The sequence below is a fragment of the Pelodiscus sinensis genome, chromosome 3, assembly GCF_049634645.1.
Source record: "Pelodiscus sinensis isolate JC-2024 chromosome 3, ASM4963464v1, whole genome shotgun sequence".
Taxonomy (NCBI): Eukaryota; Metazoa; Chordata; order Testudines; family Trionychidae; genus Pelodiscus; species Pelodiscus sinensis.
In genome coordinates, this window is record NC_134713.1 from 122,298,307 (window position 1) to 122,317,843 (window position 19,537).

A 19,537-nucleotide genomic window follows, 5' to 3' on the forward strand; every position below is an offset into this window, starting at 1 on the left:
TCCTACCTAGCAGCAGCCCAAATACGTTATCTTTACACCAGAAAGGTCTGGTCCTTCCCTGGTCCATTTTTCTATTGACAATCACAGTCTGATCCTAGTGCAGTTTTTTTCAACCTCCTATCTGCCCAGCAGGGCCTCTGTTAAACTCACAGGCTGTGTCTACACTGGGCCACTTATTCCGGAAAAGCAGTCGCTTTTCTGGAATAACTTGCCAGCTGTCTACACTGGCCGCTTGCTTTTCTGGAAAAGCAATGACAATCTGTAAAATTGTCAGGGTTTTTCCGGAAAAACTATGCTGCTCCCGTTCGGGCAAAAGTCCTTTTCCGGAAAAACTATTCCGGAAAAGGGCCAGTGTAGACAGCACAGTAGTCTTTTCCCCAAAAAAGCCCCGATCCCGAAAATGACGATCGGGGCTTTTTTCCGGAAAAGCGTCCGTGGCCAATGTAGACGCACTTTTTCCGGAAATACTTATAACGGAAAACTGTTCCGTTTTAAGCATTTCTGGAAAAGGGTGCCAGTGTAGACACAGCCACAGTGGTGGGGCTGAAGTTTGAGCAACTTAACTTTTCAGGGGTCTCCCTTGTAGCATGGGTTGCCCTGCTTACTGTCCCCTTACTGTCCTGGCTTTTATGCTGGAAAAGAGTGGCTGTGTTTTGATAGCATTTTCAGAAGGCCTCAGAAAAACGTTGAGATTAGTACCCCTATCCTATAGTAACTTCCATGTACACATCTTACACCTTTTACACAGTAGTTACTTGCTATATACATGGGAGCTTATGCAATTACTTTTACATATATCATGTTCATTTTGAAAAACCTCTTAAACTACAGACTCTACTTTCACCCATTGGTGACATGCAGTTAACTCAAGCATAGCAGTCAGCTGATGCACAACACCTGTAGCAGAAGAAATTTTAGATGCAGAGATATAGTAAAAATGCATGTATAGACTCACCACACCCACCCACACACAACGTTAATATTGTGATGTCAAAGAATCAAAAGTTAGGAAGTGCCAGAAATAAGGTGGTCAGTGCCCCTCCCCCCAAATTTGAGTATTTGCACAGCGTTAATGTTTGGGGAGGGAGACGATGGTTGTAAATTTGTTGGGTTTTTAAAACCTACTCCAACAATCATATTGACACCCAGAATAGTCATCAGGTAGGTTGTAACTCACTGAGCTAATGGAGTGTTGTCATCATCTCTGTGGACCAGCTCTAGAGATTGAGGAGACACTTTGACAGGGAGTTCCACAGATGTTTACTGATGACAGAAGAATGGTGAGAGACTCAGGATCTTGGTTACATTCCAGGGTTTTTGTCCTAATCTACCCCCCTACTTCTGGCCTCTCTCTTGTCCCTCTGAATTTAAATAAGGCATCTTTCTCCTTTACACTAACAGGCACAGCAAGGAAAAGAAGTCTCCATCTTTTCCATTCTGATGCCTAAATACAGAACCAATGTGGCCCAGAGCGGCCCAGAACTAAAACTGCAGGGAAAGTTTTGCTTAGGTCTGGCTGGAGCATGCCCAGAATCTTTGGGTAACTTAGCTCAGAAACTGTAGCAAGTCTCTACTGAGTACATATGAACAGATTTTTTTTTCTAAAACTTACTTTTAAGTCATATTTAGGCAGATTTTTATGGAACACCAAGAAATATCCCTAATACAAACACCACCTTAATAGGTGGTGGTACCAGAATACACATACATATTTTTAAAGTATACACACAGATCACACACAGTAGTTAAGAGAAGCAACACTCAAAAATGCATTTATAAAGCCTCATTTACAAACAAACAAGGCATTTCACAATAAGTATTGATATTTTAACAACTGAAACAGCAAACACTGCTTTAAACTCAGTTTTAAATGCTAAAGCAGATTTCATACAGAAGTTAAATATCTGCTAGTGCCAGCTGCAGTTTAAAATAAATACAAATCAAGTTATAAAACAGCAGCAGCATTTTGGGAAGTTACAGGACATTTATTCTATGATATAAGAGAACAATGGCCATAACAGATACAACAGCAACATTTTTGTCTAAATATTATGTTTAATGTTGTCTTTAGTTCTCAGTTACAGTTTACCATTGATGAAATAACCTATTTGAAACAAAACTTTTCCTTGTAGCAAAACTAAAAAAGTATGTAAAGTATATGTTTCTGTGCATTTTTTTTCTTCAAATATGTATCCAAAAAGATGTTTAAATTTAGTTTAAAAAGAAACACAGTAAACATCAGTACTGATAAAGTTCAGTCCTGGTAATGAAAATATTTCAATTGAACAACCTTTGCTCAACATCTAATATCAATATATATGAAAATTCCAAAATGGAAAAGGCAAGATGTATATTTCTGTACCTATCCATACCCCAGTTGACTACTTGTCAGTGTTTTTTGTAAATTATAGTGCACACAGTGAAATAATTCAAAGTCTTTTGATTAATATTAAAGTCTTGCAGTCACAAGTTTCCTTTTAGGTATCTGAGACTCTAAGGATGAAAGAGAAACAGACACAATAATTAGAAGGCTGTGACACTGAAAGCATCACTCCATTAAACTTCTTATTCTCAATACTTATTACAGAAAATGATTAAGTTTTACAATTAAAAAGTTGAAGTTGCAATGCCCAACAAGTCAATCATTCAGGCAAGAACATTTTAAAAACTGCTTATTTTTCTTTCAGATCTCACATTAGTATTTTTACTGCATACACTGTAATGTGATACAAGACATAATGCAACTTTCATTGGGCGTTAAATGTCGAATTGTTTTGTGACTTTGAAAGGCTCCCCCTAAATACATGTTTTAACTAATATGCCAATAAGAAATAACACTTACCAAACATTTCTTCTGTTTTACTGAGTGCCTCTTTGTTTACAGTGTAAGTTAATCCACTAGTCCTAGATAAGGAGTGGGGGGGGGGGGGGGGGGGAAGGGAGAAACAGTAATAGCCTGTTATTCTTTTGGGATGAGAAAATGAATATTTTAGGAAAGGGTACTACTTCAAGTAATTGGGTACAAATAATATTTTCATTATTCTCGTCTCCCTCCATCAATTGTACCCACATAATCATATTCGAAAGGTCTGCTGACACTTCACAAATGCCCTTTCAAGAAGCCATACTACAGAAGGATAGGTATGCTTCTAGAACATATTCTTCCTCTGTATTTCCCTTTCCCTGTTTTATTATAGGAGTCTTAACTATCCATCTGAAGCAGAGTTAGATCTTGAGCTGGTATAAATCATCAAAGCACCATTGACTTCCATGGAGCTATACCAATTTATCTCAGCTGATGATGTGCCTCAAATATTTATTTTTTTGTAGCTAATGATACCACAATAGTAACAGTACCTCACACTGAGATAATATGTGAAGCGCTCTACAAGTCTTAACCAATTCATCCTCAACAAACACCACAGTGACGTAGGAAAGCACCCCTATTGTACATCAGCATTCTCACCAGAAGTACTTTGTTGGCAGACTTGATTGAAATTTGAGCTGGAAGGTCACCCAAAGAACTAAGGTATTACATAACTAAGATGACTGAACAAAGAACGATTTTTCACAAGACATTGGGTGACTTGTATGTTTCTGAAAATATGTCTACTAACAGACTATTTGTGATGGGGCGCTGCCACCCCGCACTTGGAACGACTCCGGATTGCGCCACGAGGATCAAGCCGTGTACAGCCGGCAGTCACATGGGGGCTGGGGAAGAGAAGCTGCCAGAGACCCTGGAGCGTGACGACACCCGGCGCAGCGCAGGGATGGCATGGCCGGGTGTGCCGGGGCACGCAAAGGGGGCGATGGCAGGTGACGGTGGCACGGGGGGGGGGGATATAAAAGATGGGATGTCACCGGCGCAGGGGGAGGGGAGCAGAGAGTGGTGAAGGGGGAATAGGGACCGGCGAGATCTATGGTCGGGGGAGAGGCAAGTGGTGAGTCCGGCTCCCTGCCAAGGAGGAACTAATTGCAGGGCGGGGGAAAGAAGCGACCCAGGGGTGGGCCACGGAACCCGAGAGTGGATTCGTTTAGGGCTATTGCCCCATCCGCTGAGCAGGGACAGAATTCTCTGCCCTAGGGCCCTGGGTCGGGGCTCTGAGTGAGGGTGGGCCCGAGTCCCCTTTTCCCCACCCCGGCCATTATTCCCGAGCTCCCCTCCGAGACGCAGTGGGAGGGGGCAGGCCCAGCGCTTAATAGGCCCCGGAGACCCGCCTAGAACGGACCTCCGGGGTGTGACTTGGAGATACAGAATTTTTCATTTCTTTTCTGGTAAAGAAGAGACCTCGGGACCATGTGCCTGACGGACTGAGTCGGGGCTGGCCCGGAGAGGTTCACGGGAACTTGTCACACTAGTCATAAAAGGGAAAAGGGCTAAATTTCCCAGGTAATTAGTTAATTGCAAATTATTTGCCCCACTAACAAATATCACAAGACGTTCTATAATATATTTGAAATTTTTAAAATATGAAGCCATTTATGTGTATGTGTGCAGTATTTTAAAGCATTAGCCGATTTGATATTTTATCAGGTAACCCCAGTAAAAATTATTCTCAATTAGAAATACTGGCCACTGTATATTCAAGTCATTTAACTTGCAACGCTAAAGCGAAAGTAAACACTATGATACAGTCAAAACAAGCCACTTCTTACATTGCCTGTAATAGCCATTTGTGTCTCCATTTTAATAAAAAAAGAGATTAAAAAACCCTAGATATTTTAAGTGTGTTTCAAAAAAAACTATGCAAACAGAGCAGAATCCCGTTTATCCAAAGGTTTTCGGGAAAACCCTCAAGATGATAAAGAAATGGGGTCAAAAGATTTAAGCTAATTAACTCTGTAAATGTTTTACTTCAGATCCCATAATCCTAGGCTACGTCTAGACTGGCATGACTTTCCGCAAATGCTTTTAACGGAAAAGTTTTCTGTTAAAAGCATTTGTGGAAAAGAGCGTCTAGATTGGCACGGACGCTTTTCCGCAAAAGCACTTTTTGTGGAAAAGCGTCTGTGCCAATCTAGACGCGCTTTTGTGCAAAAAAGCCCCGATTGCCATTTTCGCGATCAGGGCTTTTTTGCACAAAACAAATCTGAGCTGTCTACCCTGGCCCTTTTGCGCAAAAGCTTTGCGCAAAAGGACTTTTGCCCGAACGGGAGCAGCATAGTATTTCCGCAAGAAGCACTGATTTCAGACAGTAGTAGGAAGTCAGTGTTCTTGCGTAAATTCAAGCAGCCAGTGTAGACAGCTGGCAAGTTTTTCCGCAAAAGCAGATGCTTTTGCAGAAAAACGTGCCAGTCTAGACACAGCCCTAATATATAATGAAGAGATGCCATAACTGGGGAGCTGGCACATAAGAAGATGCCAGCTTTGTGACTCAGCATGACACTGGAGAGTATAAAATCAAACTTCAGTTTGCTCAAGTTCAGAAAATCAGGGTTGTCCTATATTGTTAGTATTTCATAGTTCAAACATTAAAGGTATCAGATAAAAGAACCCCATGGTCTTGTATGCGAACGATGATATACTAACAGAAATATCTCCAGCATACAACAACTCATTGCAATTGATAGTTATGTTAGATCTCCTCCTCCTTGGAGCTATTCAGAATTATTATCACAACACATTGTTTGCATTTACTTTCCAACTTTTGAATCCAGACCCCAGCAAAGTTCTTTTAGTAATAATATTCTTGTATACCCATTTGTGTCTCTTATATTACTTACATTTTCATCTTCTTCATTACATTTAGTCGTACAAAAGCTGCCAATGCATTTTTCTGCAAGTCAGAAGACAAAACTTCATAACACTGAGTACTTCCTAAAGAGAAAGTATAGGGGGTGATTAATTACTCAATCCATTACACACCTAAGGTGTTACTGCACCAATACCACCACACAAAGCATACATACCTGTCTCAAGTAGCTGAAAAGCAAAGTTACGGATTCCAAGTATAAACTGCTTTTCAGTAAAGGTCTCTTTTGTTTCTTTTGAAAGATATCGGCAGATTATCTAAAAAATAAAATTTAAAAGTGTTTGGGCTTTCCTCCTATTCTGGAACTTGAATTGGACTTTAATAACATATCATTCAAATAATTAATTTGAAAGATATAGTTAATTCAGCCTAATAAAAATGTACCGTATTTTCCGGCGTATAAGGCTACTGGGCGTATAAGACGACCCTCTAATTTTTTAGTTAAAAGATAGGGTTTCGTCTTATACCCCAGCGCCCCTCCGCCTCCCCGGCTTTGCTCCCGGTGTCCCTGGTCTGTTGGAGACGGTCCCCAGCAGACCAGAGGCACCGGGAGCAAAGCCGCAGCAGCTCTGGCAAAGCCTCAGAGGCGCGGGACCCCGCTGCTGCGGCTTTGCTCCCGGTGCCTCTGGTCTGCTGGGGACCGTCTCCAACAGACCAGGGACACCGGGAGCAAAGCCTCTGAGGACGCCCTGGCAGCGGGACAGCCCCGGCGCGCCTGGGCTGCCCCGCCGCCGGAGCCCCTCCGTGGCTTTGCAAAGCTTCCCCCGAGGCTTTGCAAAGCCGCAAAGCTGTATACCCGGCGTATAAGACGACCCCCGATTTTTGGGGGGTGTTTTTTAACATCAAAAGTCGTCTTATACGCCGGAAAATACGGTAATATGCAAAACTTTTGAAAAGTGTAATATTGTTTGAGTGCTCATAACAGGAATCTTAGTATTTAAAACAAAACTGACTGAATAAATCATATTAGTAACTGATTTATGATCCTTGTCTTTGAAAAGTTGCTTCATTGTTAAAAGTGACATTCTTTTTCAGCAACAGTCATTTCACAGCTGGAAGTAACTGGTCCTAGGTCAATAACGAGTCAGTGGAAGACCTTGACCTCTATTATCCAGCCAATGACTGACAGTTGCACAGTGATGAGAATTTGCTGTCCTCTGCTGTTCTCTTAAGAAATTTAAAGAGTTATTTAGCTTTGGCAGGCTTCGGAGGGCGTGGGGGAGGCACTTCTGCAGTTTCTATACTATGCTAAAGAAATCCTCCTTTTAAATATTGGCAATTGGCCCATTGACAGATTCCTGAGAAGTGGGTTTTATAAATCCAGAGGGAATGATATGCAAGGTTGTGGACTAGAACTAAAGGAACCAGGCTCCTTTTCTTTTGGATGAAAACTTACTCATTTATGTTTTATTTGGGCACTTCTTTGTGCTGGGATCTAAATAGTGCAAGGTATTTATTGTTCTGGATTTCTCTTCTTAGAATTGCACTTCACAGAGCTAGAACACCGGAACCTCACATGCAAATTAATTTACATAGGCTAACAGCTCCAACTAGCCTGTCAGCGGAACTTTAGCACGACCACGTTAGAAGTTAATTACCTTGTAATTTTTAAAAATTTGTGTCAAGAATGGGAACCAATCTCTTCACATCATTAAATAAAACTTACTACTACAATGTATGTATCTTCTCCCTTTCACTCCCATCCATGCTATTACTTAGTGTTTGTACCATAGAGGAACCATGACTCACACCATTCCCCCACAGAACTTATGAGAGGGGGATAGAAGAGAGAATATGATAACTTTGTGAAGAACTGTGTACCTGGTAACCTTCCATAAAAGGCCTGAACATAGCTGCCAAAAAAGATGCTGCAGAATTTCCTTTCTCGGTAACTAAGATTTCCTGGGGAGTCACTTGAATTACATCACATTTTGTAAGCAGAAAACATCCTTCTTCAAAGTCCTGGGGACAAAAGGGGGGGGGGGGGGCGGGAAACAGTGTTATTGGTACTTTTCCCAACTAGGACAAGTGGAGTTAAGTCTCCTCATGAAAATAAAGCATACAGCTAGTATCAAGCTACTAGTTAAGTTTCTGAATTTTTTTTCTAGAATCTCTAATATATACCAAGAATCATTTTCTAAACAATCACTGAGTTCATATTTTCACCAAGTTTATATTCTCAGACTGCGAGGCCTCAAAATATAGTGGCCTATCTTCACAGGAAGGCCTCTGGGTCCTTGAATTGTTTAGGAAAGAGATTGGCATTACATTCGTCTATATCACTTCATCCAGAACTTTGCCTTAGTATAAACTGCTTATGATAGGTGCTAGCTTAGCTAGACATCGCAACCCTAGGCCCCTCACTAGCATCAACAACATACAACGTATCAGAAGCTCTCTAAACTAGGGATCTTGCCATGGATGAAATGGAGTTAGTTATATTGTCAAATAAAACTTTTCTTACTTAAGATGGAGGTATATTTTCAAATGCCTATTGGAGGTCTATGGGCATTCAGTACCTACATTTCTGCCAAAGTCAGTAAGGGCACATTTACACAGCAGGCCTAAAGCCGAAATAAGCTATACAACTTGAGCTACGTCAATTGCGTAGCTTAAGTCGAAATAGCTTTTGGCACTGTCTGCACAACAGGAATTCAAAAGAAGAATTCTCTTCCTTTGACTTCCTTTATTCCTCGTAAAATGAGGGTTACAGGAGTTGGAGTAAGAAGTCTTCCATCTTGACATTATTTCGAAATAAAGGCTTGCAGTGTAGACACGCTCTTTCTTATTTTGGAACAACATCAGTGTTCTATTTTTAAAGTAACACTTTGATACCAGCTTATTTTGGCTCAACAAAGGCTGGTCACAGTAATCTTCCAGTTCCTGATTGGCTTCTGGTGAGGAGTACTGTCTCTTACCTTTTACAGTTTGGAAACATTAAATTAATGTGATGATTATTTCTATCAGCAAATGGAGCAAAAGTTAATGTACATAAAATATTAAATATTCCAATTTTATATATATATATATATATATATATATATATATATATATATAAATTAATTTGAGGATTTCTTCCACTATATTAACAAAAATTTAAGACTTTCTTTTCTATTTCAAAATATATTCATACTTTTAAAACCTCTGTAAAATTATTCTAGGGGACTTAAAATGTAGTTAGGAATGATACTTCCTGAAGACTTTTGAAACGAGAACATCTCAGCTCTACACTCTAAAATCAAAAGCATTTCAAATACCACACATATCAAAAGTACTGAAATTACTGTAAGAGCTTTACTTTGTAGTTACACTGTAACTGAGCTTTTAAAGGAAATGTTTACACTGGAAACAGTTCAAGTTTGGTGCCGGCGTGTATATTTTTTGTTTTGATTTTGTATAGAAAAGCTGTGGCTATTTTAAATTAGTACAGATGCAATATAACAATGTTACTTTTGTTTAAAGTGTTAACATAAGGTTTTGCTTAAAATAAAATTTGGAGAGTTACTTGGGCCCAATCCCTCAATTATTAAATATCAAAACTTCCATTCACTTGAATTTTAATGGGAGCAGCAAACACATAGCTTAATCCTTCTTGGTATTTTTTTTTTAAACTACAAGTTTCAGAAGACATTATGTTAAGTTGTATTCACACTACTGAATGTTTTATGTACAGTATGTAGCTATATAAAAGGATCAGTAATGACCACATTAAAAGGGCAATAACTAGTTATATTAACACTTTAAAAAAAATCTGTAATATATTCATGAAAAGCTGCATGCATCAGTGCTGTGCACCATGTACTGACTGATACAGTCATAGCAGCAAATATAATTTCTGTGGAGAGCAGGGCATTTATTCAATTCTACATCACAACTACTATTTTACCACAGCAACCTTTAGGAGAAGTAAGTGAAATATACCAGAACTGCAAGAAGCATTTGTGTAGGGTAGGCAAATGCAAGCATTGCACACTGGAATTAACCAGACCATCAGGATTAACACAGCTTACGCTCATGAGAAACAAAAACCAAAAACACTTGTCCCTCCTCCACCATCACAGTTTCTTTCACAACTCACAAGGGATCAGTAGTTTTATACCTCACCTGAAAGCAGCACAAGCTCTTTAATGCTATGCAGAAAAACTGTTGCAAATTTTATGGTAGAACTGGTCATTCACTGAATGACCTACACTTGTTTTTTCTTTCAGATGTTCTTCCCATGTATTCATCAGTCTCATTCTTGCTTAGTTGAGATCTGACAAATTGCAAGTTTGAAGAATTTCGTCTCAAAACTCCCATTAAGGAGACTCCTACAGCTAATCCATCATGTAAGCAGATAAAAGTGTATGCACCCTTATTTATTTTCATAGGAAGGGTTTACCTTCAGTGCAATGCCAGGGAAAAAGATGAACTCATCAGAAAACATGTTCCGCAAGAAGTTGAAGCAGTTATAGATTTCCTCTGGGTAGGGGGAAGAAGAAAGATATAAGGTTAAGTATATATTGTTTATTTAAATCATTTGTAAAATAAGGGGAGGAGGGAAGCCTTCAGTGTAAGAGGTATCAGAGGGGTAGCTGTAATAGCGTGTATCCACAAGAACAATGAGGAGTCCTGTGGCACCTTAAAGACTAACAGATTTATTTGGGCATAAGCTTTTGAGACAAATCTGACAAAGTAGAGTTTTGCCCATGAAAACATGCACAAATAAATCAGTTAGTAAGGTACCACAGGACTCCTCAGTGTAAGAGGAAACTTCTAACAGGGCACTATTAACACAAATGTTTGGACAAAAAATATGAGCATGTACACAAAGTGATTCAACTTGAAATAGTATCATCTATATACTTCATGCAACTAATTTTACAAAAGGAAAAAGTTTATTATATTTCTGCAGCCCCCCTGAACATACAGTAACCTTTGTCAAACCAAGTATTTTCTGTTTAAAGAATGCTATTGCAAATGCTAAACAATGGAAAGTACTGACTGATACAGTATTTTTCTTCTTGCTTTTGTCAGTGAAGAGAGAACTTTAGAAGTAACTACACTCTATGGGTGTGTCTACACAGCACCCTTACCTTAAAATAAGCTATGCAATTTGCACTACACAAACTGCATAGCTTATTTCAAGATAATTTTGAAATCGTTTATTTCTAAATTTAATTTCAAAATAAAGCACTATTTCAACAAATCCCTTAACCCTCGTGGAACAAGTATTACAGGGACACCAGAATAGCGTGCCAGTTATTTCAAAATATATTTCGAAATAAGATGCATTTAAAGGTGTGGAATTGCTATTTCGGGATACTACTGGTATCCTGAAATAGCTCCGTTGTCTAGACGTAGCCTCTGGGAATAAATCTAGGATGCACGTAGTACTAGAGTATATGTACACACTCTTAGCTTATTCTGGCTGTTGAGATGTCTATGTCCATACTAAGCTATTCTATAACTAGTGATGTAAGAGATTAGTCGACTATCCAATAAGCAAAAGCTTATCGGATAGTTGACTAGTGATGCAACTAGTCGCTTTCTCCCCCTTGCTGCCTCTATTAGAACTTGCTACAGTTCAAAGGCAGAGGCGCCCTTGTAGACTAATTGAATAGTCGATGGAAATCCCATTGACTATTTGATTAATCTAAATTTAACATCCCTATCTATAACCATACTAAATAGCATTCCGACCCTACTAAAGAAGTAGGTTGTTTCAAATACTGTTCCATGTGACACAGCCGGGAATGTGGAAAACTATGTACACTGTTTGTTTGCAGAAGTCGGTCCTCTAAGGCAACAAGAAAAATGCCTGCAGAGTATCTGCTTTCAAGTCAGTAATATGTTGCAGATCAGTAATGTATAAATAATCTCAGGAATCAAGAGATTCACATTATCTCATCCCATGACTTAATAAATTGCATAAACATCGGCTGTCATTCTGGATACATCTGGACCACAGGTATCCTGAAATAGTTATTCCACATCTTTTGAACCAGCCTGCTATTTCAAAATAGATTTTGAAATAATGTGCTTGCTATTCCAATGTCCCTGTAACCCTCGTTCCATGAGGGTTAAGGCACATTCTGGAATAGCGGTTTATTTTGCATAGCTCAAATTGCGTATCTTATTTCAACCTGCGGGTTCAGTGTATGTAGATGCAACCCTCCCAGAGGAATGCTGTAACATGGCTGTGAAAATGGCTTAGTTTTGTGCTAGTGTGAACAGGGCATTAAAAAGGCTGCAAAAATAGAATAAAATTACAAAATCTGATGCCAGTGGGCCTCAATTCTGAATGTTAGTGTAAATACTCAATCTGATTAGCACCCAGCACCATCAGCAGCAGTGTTCCCTCTAAACTGCATGGCATCAAAGCTTCATACGTGATTAAGTAGCCCCACCCGGTCAGAAGCTCAGGGCTCCCTGCATGGAGCTGACTGACTGGGGGGGGGGGGCTGATTAATCACCTGTGAAGCTGTGCTGCCACACAGTTTAGAGGGAACACTGATCAGCAGGGACTCTGACGGCATACTACCTCTGAAAGTCAAGCCAATGACCTTTATAATATGTTAATATTACAAAATTACCTTTTCTGAAACTTTGCGTCATCTGCAATGCTACTGCTACCAGAGATGGGCGCACAAACACATTTAGCAACTGGTTCCGGTATGCTCCACACATGAGGATGGAGAGGGCTTGTTTAAAAATAAGTTCTTCTGTTGCTCCATCCTCCATTCCCATGTCATTTAAAACCACCTGGCCATTGACAAGGCTCACAATGTTGGTGTGCAAGGCAAGACTGGATGTGACTGCTTTGTTGGCACAGAGATTATCTAGTAAAAAGATACAACACTCAGACAAACACTAATGGAAAAAGTAAGCACAGAATGTATATTACTTTTTTTTTTCAACCTAGAACAATTTTTCCTCTATGAACACTTAGAATACTGTTCCAGGATGAACCATGTTGGGAAAAGAGGCAGAAGAAGCCTAGGTAGAGAATAATTTCAGGCATTCCTCATACTATAACCTAGAGCAGGCCTGGGAAAAATACCCTCTGCAGGCTGGATCCAGCTCTGCAGAGATGACAGATCCAGCCTGTGGACACAGCAGGGAGCCTCAGCTCAGGCAAACTGCCTGTCTGCCCCTGCATGCTGCTGAGAGAAGCTTCTGTCAGGTTCTGTTTGAATAGCTGTGAGCCTTCATGTGCTGCTCCTGCCCCCAGCACAATCCCACTGGTCCATTTCTGGCCAGTGGGAGCTGCCTGTTGTCAACAAGCAGCTTGCGAAGCATCCTTTCCTCTCCCCCAAGGATTGTAGCTGTTAAAAAACCACATGGTACCTGCAGCCTGTGCAGGCATGGGGTAGGCAGGCAGTTTGCTTGAGAAGGCTGCTGATTGGGAGTCAAGCAGGTAAATCTCCCAGCCAGAGCCTGCCACTGGCTCCCCAACTTTTTGCCCCCATATCACCTCCCATATCCTGCACCCCAATCCCCTGCCTCAGGTCAAAACCCAAACCCTTGCACCCCAGTCCCCTGACCCAAGTTACAGCCCCCTCTTATCCTAAATCACAGCCCACACCCCTCCTCCACCAGATCACAACTCCATCTTGCCAAAGATCAGAACCCAAACCTCTGCACCTTAGTCCCCTAACCCAGGTCACAACAGCCAAACTCCCTCCCTGACCCCACGCCATCTCCTGCACTTCAATCCCTCACTGCAAACTCCCTTCTGCACCCAACCTCCATCCCAGACCCCTCACCTCCTCCATTGATATGGAAGAGTTTGGCCCTTGACCACTTTCCAAATTCTTGGAGCAGCCTCCCCAATCAAAAATTATTGCCCACCCCAACATAGATCTTATCACATACAGGAAATATGAAGTGGTCTCCTCCTCTCTCTGCAACTAAAAGGGGAGTAACTAATTTTCTGAACCTTTTAATCAGGAGCATAGGACTACATTGTTAAACAAGTACATTTCACTGCCTTGTTCACCACATTTATTTTAGATCTGCAAATTTACACTTAATTCCCATCTATTCCCACCAAACTAAAAGCAAAATTTGCCCCTCAGATCTGTATGGTTAATCTCAAATCAGATATTGTTCCATGCTGTATGTGCCAATACCACATTACTGTCAATGGGAGTTCTCCACACATAAGGAGAGAAAGTCATGCCAAAATCAGATGGATAAATATTTAAGAGGAGAATTTTGGTTTGAGACTTGCTCTCATTGCAAGTAAAGATGTTAAATTTAGATTAATCAACTAATTGAATAGTCAATGCAATTTGCTTCAACTATTCGATCAGTCGTTAAGGGCACCTCTGTCTTTGAAATATAGCAAGAGCCTGCTAGCTCTTGCTACATTTCAAAGGTGGAAGCGCCCTGGGGAGCACAGGGCCAGCAGGGGACTCAGACAGTCCCCCACTGACCCCATGCTCCCTGTGTGGGCTTTGCTTTTGAAATGTACAAGAGCCCTCTTTGGGACTCTTGTACATTTCAAAAGCAGGGAGCGTGGGGCCAGCGAGGGACTGCTTGAATCCACTGCTCACCCCCTACTCCCACAGCACTTCTGCTTTTGAAATATAGCAAGAGCCCTGCTAATCTCCCCTCTCCCCGGAGATGGTGCTGGGGGGAACTGGCTTTTAAGCCGGCTCTCCCCAGCACCAGCTCCTACTCCTCCCCCTTGCTGCCTTTCTCTGAGAGAGGCAGTGGGGAGGGGGATAGCAACTAGTTGAGTCACTAGTTGTTTACATCCCCAATTGCAAGTGGCTCATCTTTGTAAGTAGTTAGCAGTTAAACCCTTATGCCAGTTTAGTTGGGAGCGGGGTGAGGTGGGAGGGCAGAGTTTTCAAGAACCTGCTTATCTGTAATCTGTAAGAACATTAGATCAGAAAAATGTCCTTGAAGCAGTGATGTAAGGATAGGTTAAGCAAATAAGCCTGGTTAACTAAGTAGACTACTACTACAAAGTATAAAGAAAATAGCTATTGAGAAGTAAGCTTCTTAGATACAACAGTCTTTCATAGTGAATCAGCTAAATAACTTTGGATAGTTTTGAAGTCTTCTGATACTGTAACCTTTGAATCAGATTAATCAGATCTAGGAGACTTGACAAAGTTTTCCTTAATTTCCACACACCACAAGATCCCTCACATTCACATTTAAACTAAAACAAATAAAAATGGGACCATTATTGTGTAAACACACTTACTTAGAGAGTTAACAGACTATACCCAAGCTCAAAGTTCTACTTGCTTCATAAGATAGAACGCTGGCACACTTTTTCAAAAACAGGTTTACTGGGAATGCTATTCAACAACATAATGGAATGTTTGCAAAGCTAAGAGTATAGCAGATAGGAAAAAAATTAAGATAAGTACAGCCCAGTACTTGTGGTATGAGACCAAAAGTATACAGCATATGCAGAGTCTCTCCCACTCATGAAGCTTAGCTTGTGTTATTCTACTTGAATTAAAATATCTGACTAAATTAGATTAAATTTTATTTTATTTTATTCAAATAAAATAATAAAAATTTATTTATTTTTATTTCATAAATTAATAAATAAAATAAATTAAGTAACATTTTATTAAATTTATGTTATTTATTTAAATTTTATTGTAATTTGATTAAATAATCAAATTAACTGCTTCAAAACATTCTCAATGTAGACTAAGACAATATTCTTTGTTGGGCCAGAATATATTAACATGCCAGGGAACATCCAACAACTTTCAACTGAACATGAACAGGCAAAATGTACGATCATGGGACTGCATGCATGTTATTGACAGGACACTGAAGGGGTACATTTGTTCCTTTGCACTGAAGTTGCTAAAAATGGTGAGCAATGGTGAAGCAAGTAAGTTGTTTTGCAGTCCTATAACATAGGTTCTCTTACATGCAGGTACATCTCAACAATAAATAAGTCTACTGTATTACAAACAGCTAGTATGACCAATAAAGAAACAACTAGGAATTGAAGGTGGGGTTGGGTTGGAGAAGCACCATGTGGTTTATATAGACTACAAGCCACAGACTTTTAAGGAGTGTCCTAACCAGTTTTTACAAAAAGATGTTAACTACTTCAAATTAATAACTCAAAATTTAAAAAACCGCATGTGTAGCCATGTCAAGGGCTTATCTATGCCTTGGGGGCTGGGGTGGTTATACCAGTAGTGCTGTATCACCATGGCTATGCTGGCGTAATCTTGTAGTAGAGCTGGAAGGGGGTTTTCTGTTGCTGTAGGAACAGAGCAACAAGAGCTACACTGTTGGAAACATTCTTCCATCCCTCACTGTGTCTACACTAGAAATGGTGGTTAGGTTAGCATCATTGGATCACTAGGGAATGATAATTTTTCATACTCCAGAAACATAGCTATGTAAACAAATTTAAGCATAAAGCAGGCCAACCTAAAATGCTTGGGCTTACAGTTTGACAATATAGGTTGCTTATTTTAACAGTAAATTTACAGACATTAGGAGGACCAAAGAGACTTCTCCTAGCAGACCCGGACCAGAGGATAAGTACAACAGGCCAAGCTAGGATCACTGTTTTTGATTGCTGTTCTGTTTCCAGGAATTTGCTCTTGGTGGCTCCTTATATGAAGAATCACAAGTCACATAAACCAGACCCCAAAAATATTGCTGATGTGCTGCGCAAATGCCTAGTTACCATCACAGTACCATGGGCTATTATATATATATATATATCTATCTCGAGTGTTTCAGATCACAGAATTTCAGACCACATCTGGAGGTCTGAAAGCTTTTGAAAAGCAACCAAGACATCCAAAGATACAAACGCCTAGCAGAGGAATTTATCAGAATCCAGAATACCGTATCATCAGATTATGGATAAACTGATGGGGGAGAGGAGGAAAGAGCAGGAAACTAAGAATTTGTGGTTTGACATTTTGCAGCAATTTAGATTATCTGTTTTATTCTTGATGAACTACAGCCCTTGGAGGGAGGGAAGGACTTCAGAAGAGATTGTTATTGCTTAATATTTACATTATGGTACCATCTAGTCATGATGAGAGAGACTAGGTATTTGCTTCACTTTGCAGAAGTGGCAGCAAAACTTACTAGAGAGCTTATATAGAAGGAAATGTCTGTATGTTGGTACCCAGATGATACATACAACTAAGGTTAAGATTCTGCCATGGGTATTTTTAGTAAAAGTCAGGGACAAGTCACAGGCAATAAACAAGAACTCATAGAAGACTGTAACTTGTCCCTGACTTTTACTAAAAATACCCCAAATATCCCAGGAAAAGGGCAGAAAATAAGAGAGCGAAAATGAGAGAAAATGAGAGAAAGGACAGTCAGTGCACTGCCAGGAGCTGCTCCAGACCAGCTGCTGCCTCTGAGGCATGGGCTGAATGCTGGTTGACTCAATCCTGGCTCCTGCTCTGGCCTGCTCAGGGCCACAGCTCTGGCAGCCATGAGGCTGGTCATTGTTCAGCAGCAGCTGCTGCTGCCTTGGGGCTGATACTTGCAGCAACCTTGCCCAGAAGTCACAAAGCTCCCAGAAAATAACGGAATCGTTGATCTCCATGACAGAACTGTATCTTTATTTATATACAAGGCCCTGCTAAAACTCCAATATTATAAACATTGCAGATCCCACAGCATTAGGCTTCCAACACAATTCTGTTAGCCACTCTGTCATGATCCCCTCCTATCAGCCCTGCGCATTCACTACTGTTGCAGCAAAATGTCTGGATTATTTAAAAAATAGCAGGCATAATACTTGAGTGTTTATATTGTTCCAGCAATTTTTTCTTAAACAAATAGGCCTACTCTGTCTTTTCCAAATTATTGCAAATAATAAAGGTCTATTACTTTTCTGCAACTTTTCCATGTCTTGTCTGCAACTCAGTCACAATTATCCTACAATACAAATAGGGTCTTACTTATAACCCTACTAAAACAACAATTCTTTATGTTTGCTAAATAAAACCCTTCAAAATGCCTACATTTGTAGTATTCATTTCACTGCAATAAGACTATTGGCTTGGTTAGGGACATGCACCATTCAAGTCATTATTTTTTACCAGGTTTGCAGATGCAGAGCTACTTACAACACTGCAAGCATCTGTAGGGAAGAGAGATGATTTTGTGATTTACCAAGTTTTGTTACACTGTAGTAGGTCTATTCCTTTCCTGCAATGTATAGAAATATTCCTCCTTTTGATTATGTACAAACGATCACTAGGAGAAAAGACCTGTTTGTACTATAATTTATATATTTGAGGGGTATACATCATCTTCCTCATATAAATGTAAACGAAATTTCTTTAGGTATGTATATTACTACTTATACACTGAAGAAAGAGACTGGATTACCTTCATCTTCTTGACTTTCATAGCTCTCAGTGACTCCCTATATGAAGTATCACAAGCCACATTAAAGACAGTTTAAATACAGAGAATGCTTCATTTAAAATATTGGTCAGGAAAGAGAACCCAGTGGCAAGCATAAAAGCTCTAAAACTATGGAATAGGAGAAAAAAATAAAAATCAAAGTTGTAACGTGATCTTTTGTGCATGTGTTGGGAGTGTTCTTGATTGCAGGTGACAATTGTATTACACTGGATATCTAACTACAGAGTTGCTGTTGCAGCTCAGATATGTTCTGTGACTTGGGTTTTCAAAAGTTAGGATTTGTATAAAGAAAAAAAATGTTAGGCAAATTTAAGCACTAATTTAATATAAATTGTACTGTGGTTTCTCTCCCTTCTCACCTCAATGTTCCGTCTCCATACAACTGGACTTTCAGTCCAAATCTCTTATCATTACACCTGGCTTTTAGTGAATCCTAGAATCCATAGGCAAATACTTACTCAGTAAAACTCCTTCTTACATACAGCTTTAACATAAATAAAACTCACTTCACAAAGTAACTTTCCTTAGCGAAAGGAATATAACTTTCTCTACATACCAGGCCACTCGAAGAATCCCCCAAACACCTGCGTTATGCCTTTCAGCCAAAGTGTCTTTTCAACGAGAACATCAAAATCTATGGCTGGCAAATTCTGAAGCAGGACAGAAGCAATTAATACCCAGGGGCTCAGAACCATATTTTCTATCTGTAGAAGCTCCATTTTGTAGGCTACATCAGTAACAAATTCCTGGATATCCTCAGATAGCCTTTGGGGAAGATGCCTGAAAGGAAAACAATATAATATAATACAATACAAGAAGAACCTGTACATCATCAGATAAGTAATATCCTAATCCCATTAGTCCTGTATTGTACCCATATGTATGTTCTCTCACAACTAAACTTTTCTGCCCATTTTACGCACAGTAAAGCATCTAACACACTTTGACAATTATACCTATACATGCAAGTCATGAGACCTAAATTATGAATAAAGCCTCCAGATATAAGAAGAATTACATAGTGTTGTTAATATTACCAAAAAAATCATTCAAAACCTTCCACCTTATTGAAGATTCCAAAAATACCACACAGTATGAAAATATATTGATAATGTGCATTATTTGCTTGCTCTATAGATAGGGATGTTAAATTTCAATTAACCAGCCAATTGAGTAGTCGGAATTTCCATCAACCACTTGAATGGTCGATAAGAAGTGGGGTAGGGCACTCACTATCTCAGCTGTGCCTCTGCCTTTTAAGTGTACTAAGAGCTGCCCCTGGCTCTTACCACATTTAAAAGGCAGAGGCAAAGTGGAGAACCCTGGGCAAGTGGGGACTGCTTGAGTGCCCGCTTGCCTGGGGTTCCCGCTGCACCACCTCTACTTTTGCAGGTCTC

General features: G+C 39.9%; 1 protein-coding gene across 2 annotated transcripts in view; it reads right to left on the reverse strand.

Moving 5' to 3' along the window:
* Nucleotides 1-1,745: 1,745 nt before the first annotated feature.
* The window catches only part of GNPAT (glyceronephosphate O-acyltransferase), a 49,366-nt gene continuing 31,574 nt past the window's right edge, over nt 1,746-19,537 (reverse strand). For both annotated transcript variants that reach the window (XM_075924703.1, XM_075924704.1), the window contains exons 9-16: nt 18,697-18,920; nt 12,332-12,577; nt 10,138-10,217; nt 7,578-7,718; nt 5,914-6,013; nt 5,728-5,821; nt 2,843-2,904; nt 1,746-2,493 (exon numbers count right to left, since the gene is read on the reverse strand). In XM_075924703.1, the coding sequence (XP_075780818.1) occupies nt 2,450-2,493; nt 2,843-2,904; nt 5,728-5,821; nt 5,914-6,013; nt 7,578-7,718; nt 10,138-10,217; nt 12,332-12,577; nt 18,697-18,920 (991 nt within the window). In that variant the 3' untranslated portion in view covers nt 1,746-2,449. The remainder of the gene's footprint in view (nt 2,494-2,842; nt 2,905-5,727; nt 5,822-5,913; nt 6,014-7,577; nt 7,719-10,137; nt 10,218-12,331; nt 12,578-18,696; nt 18,921-19,537) is intronic.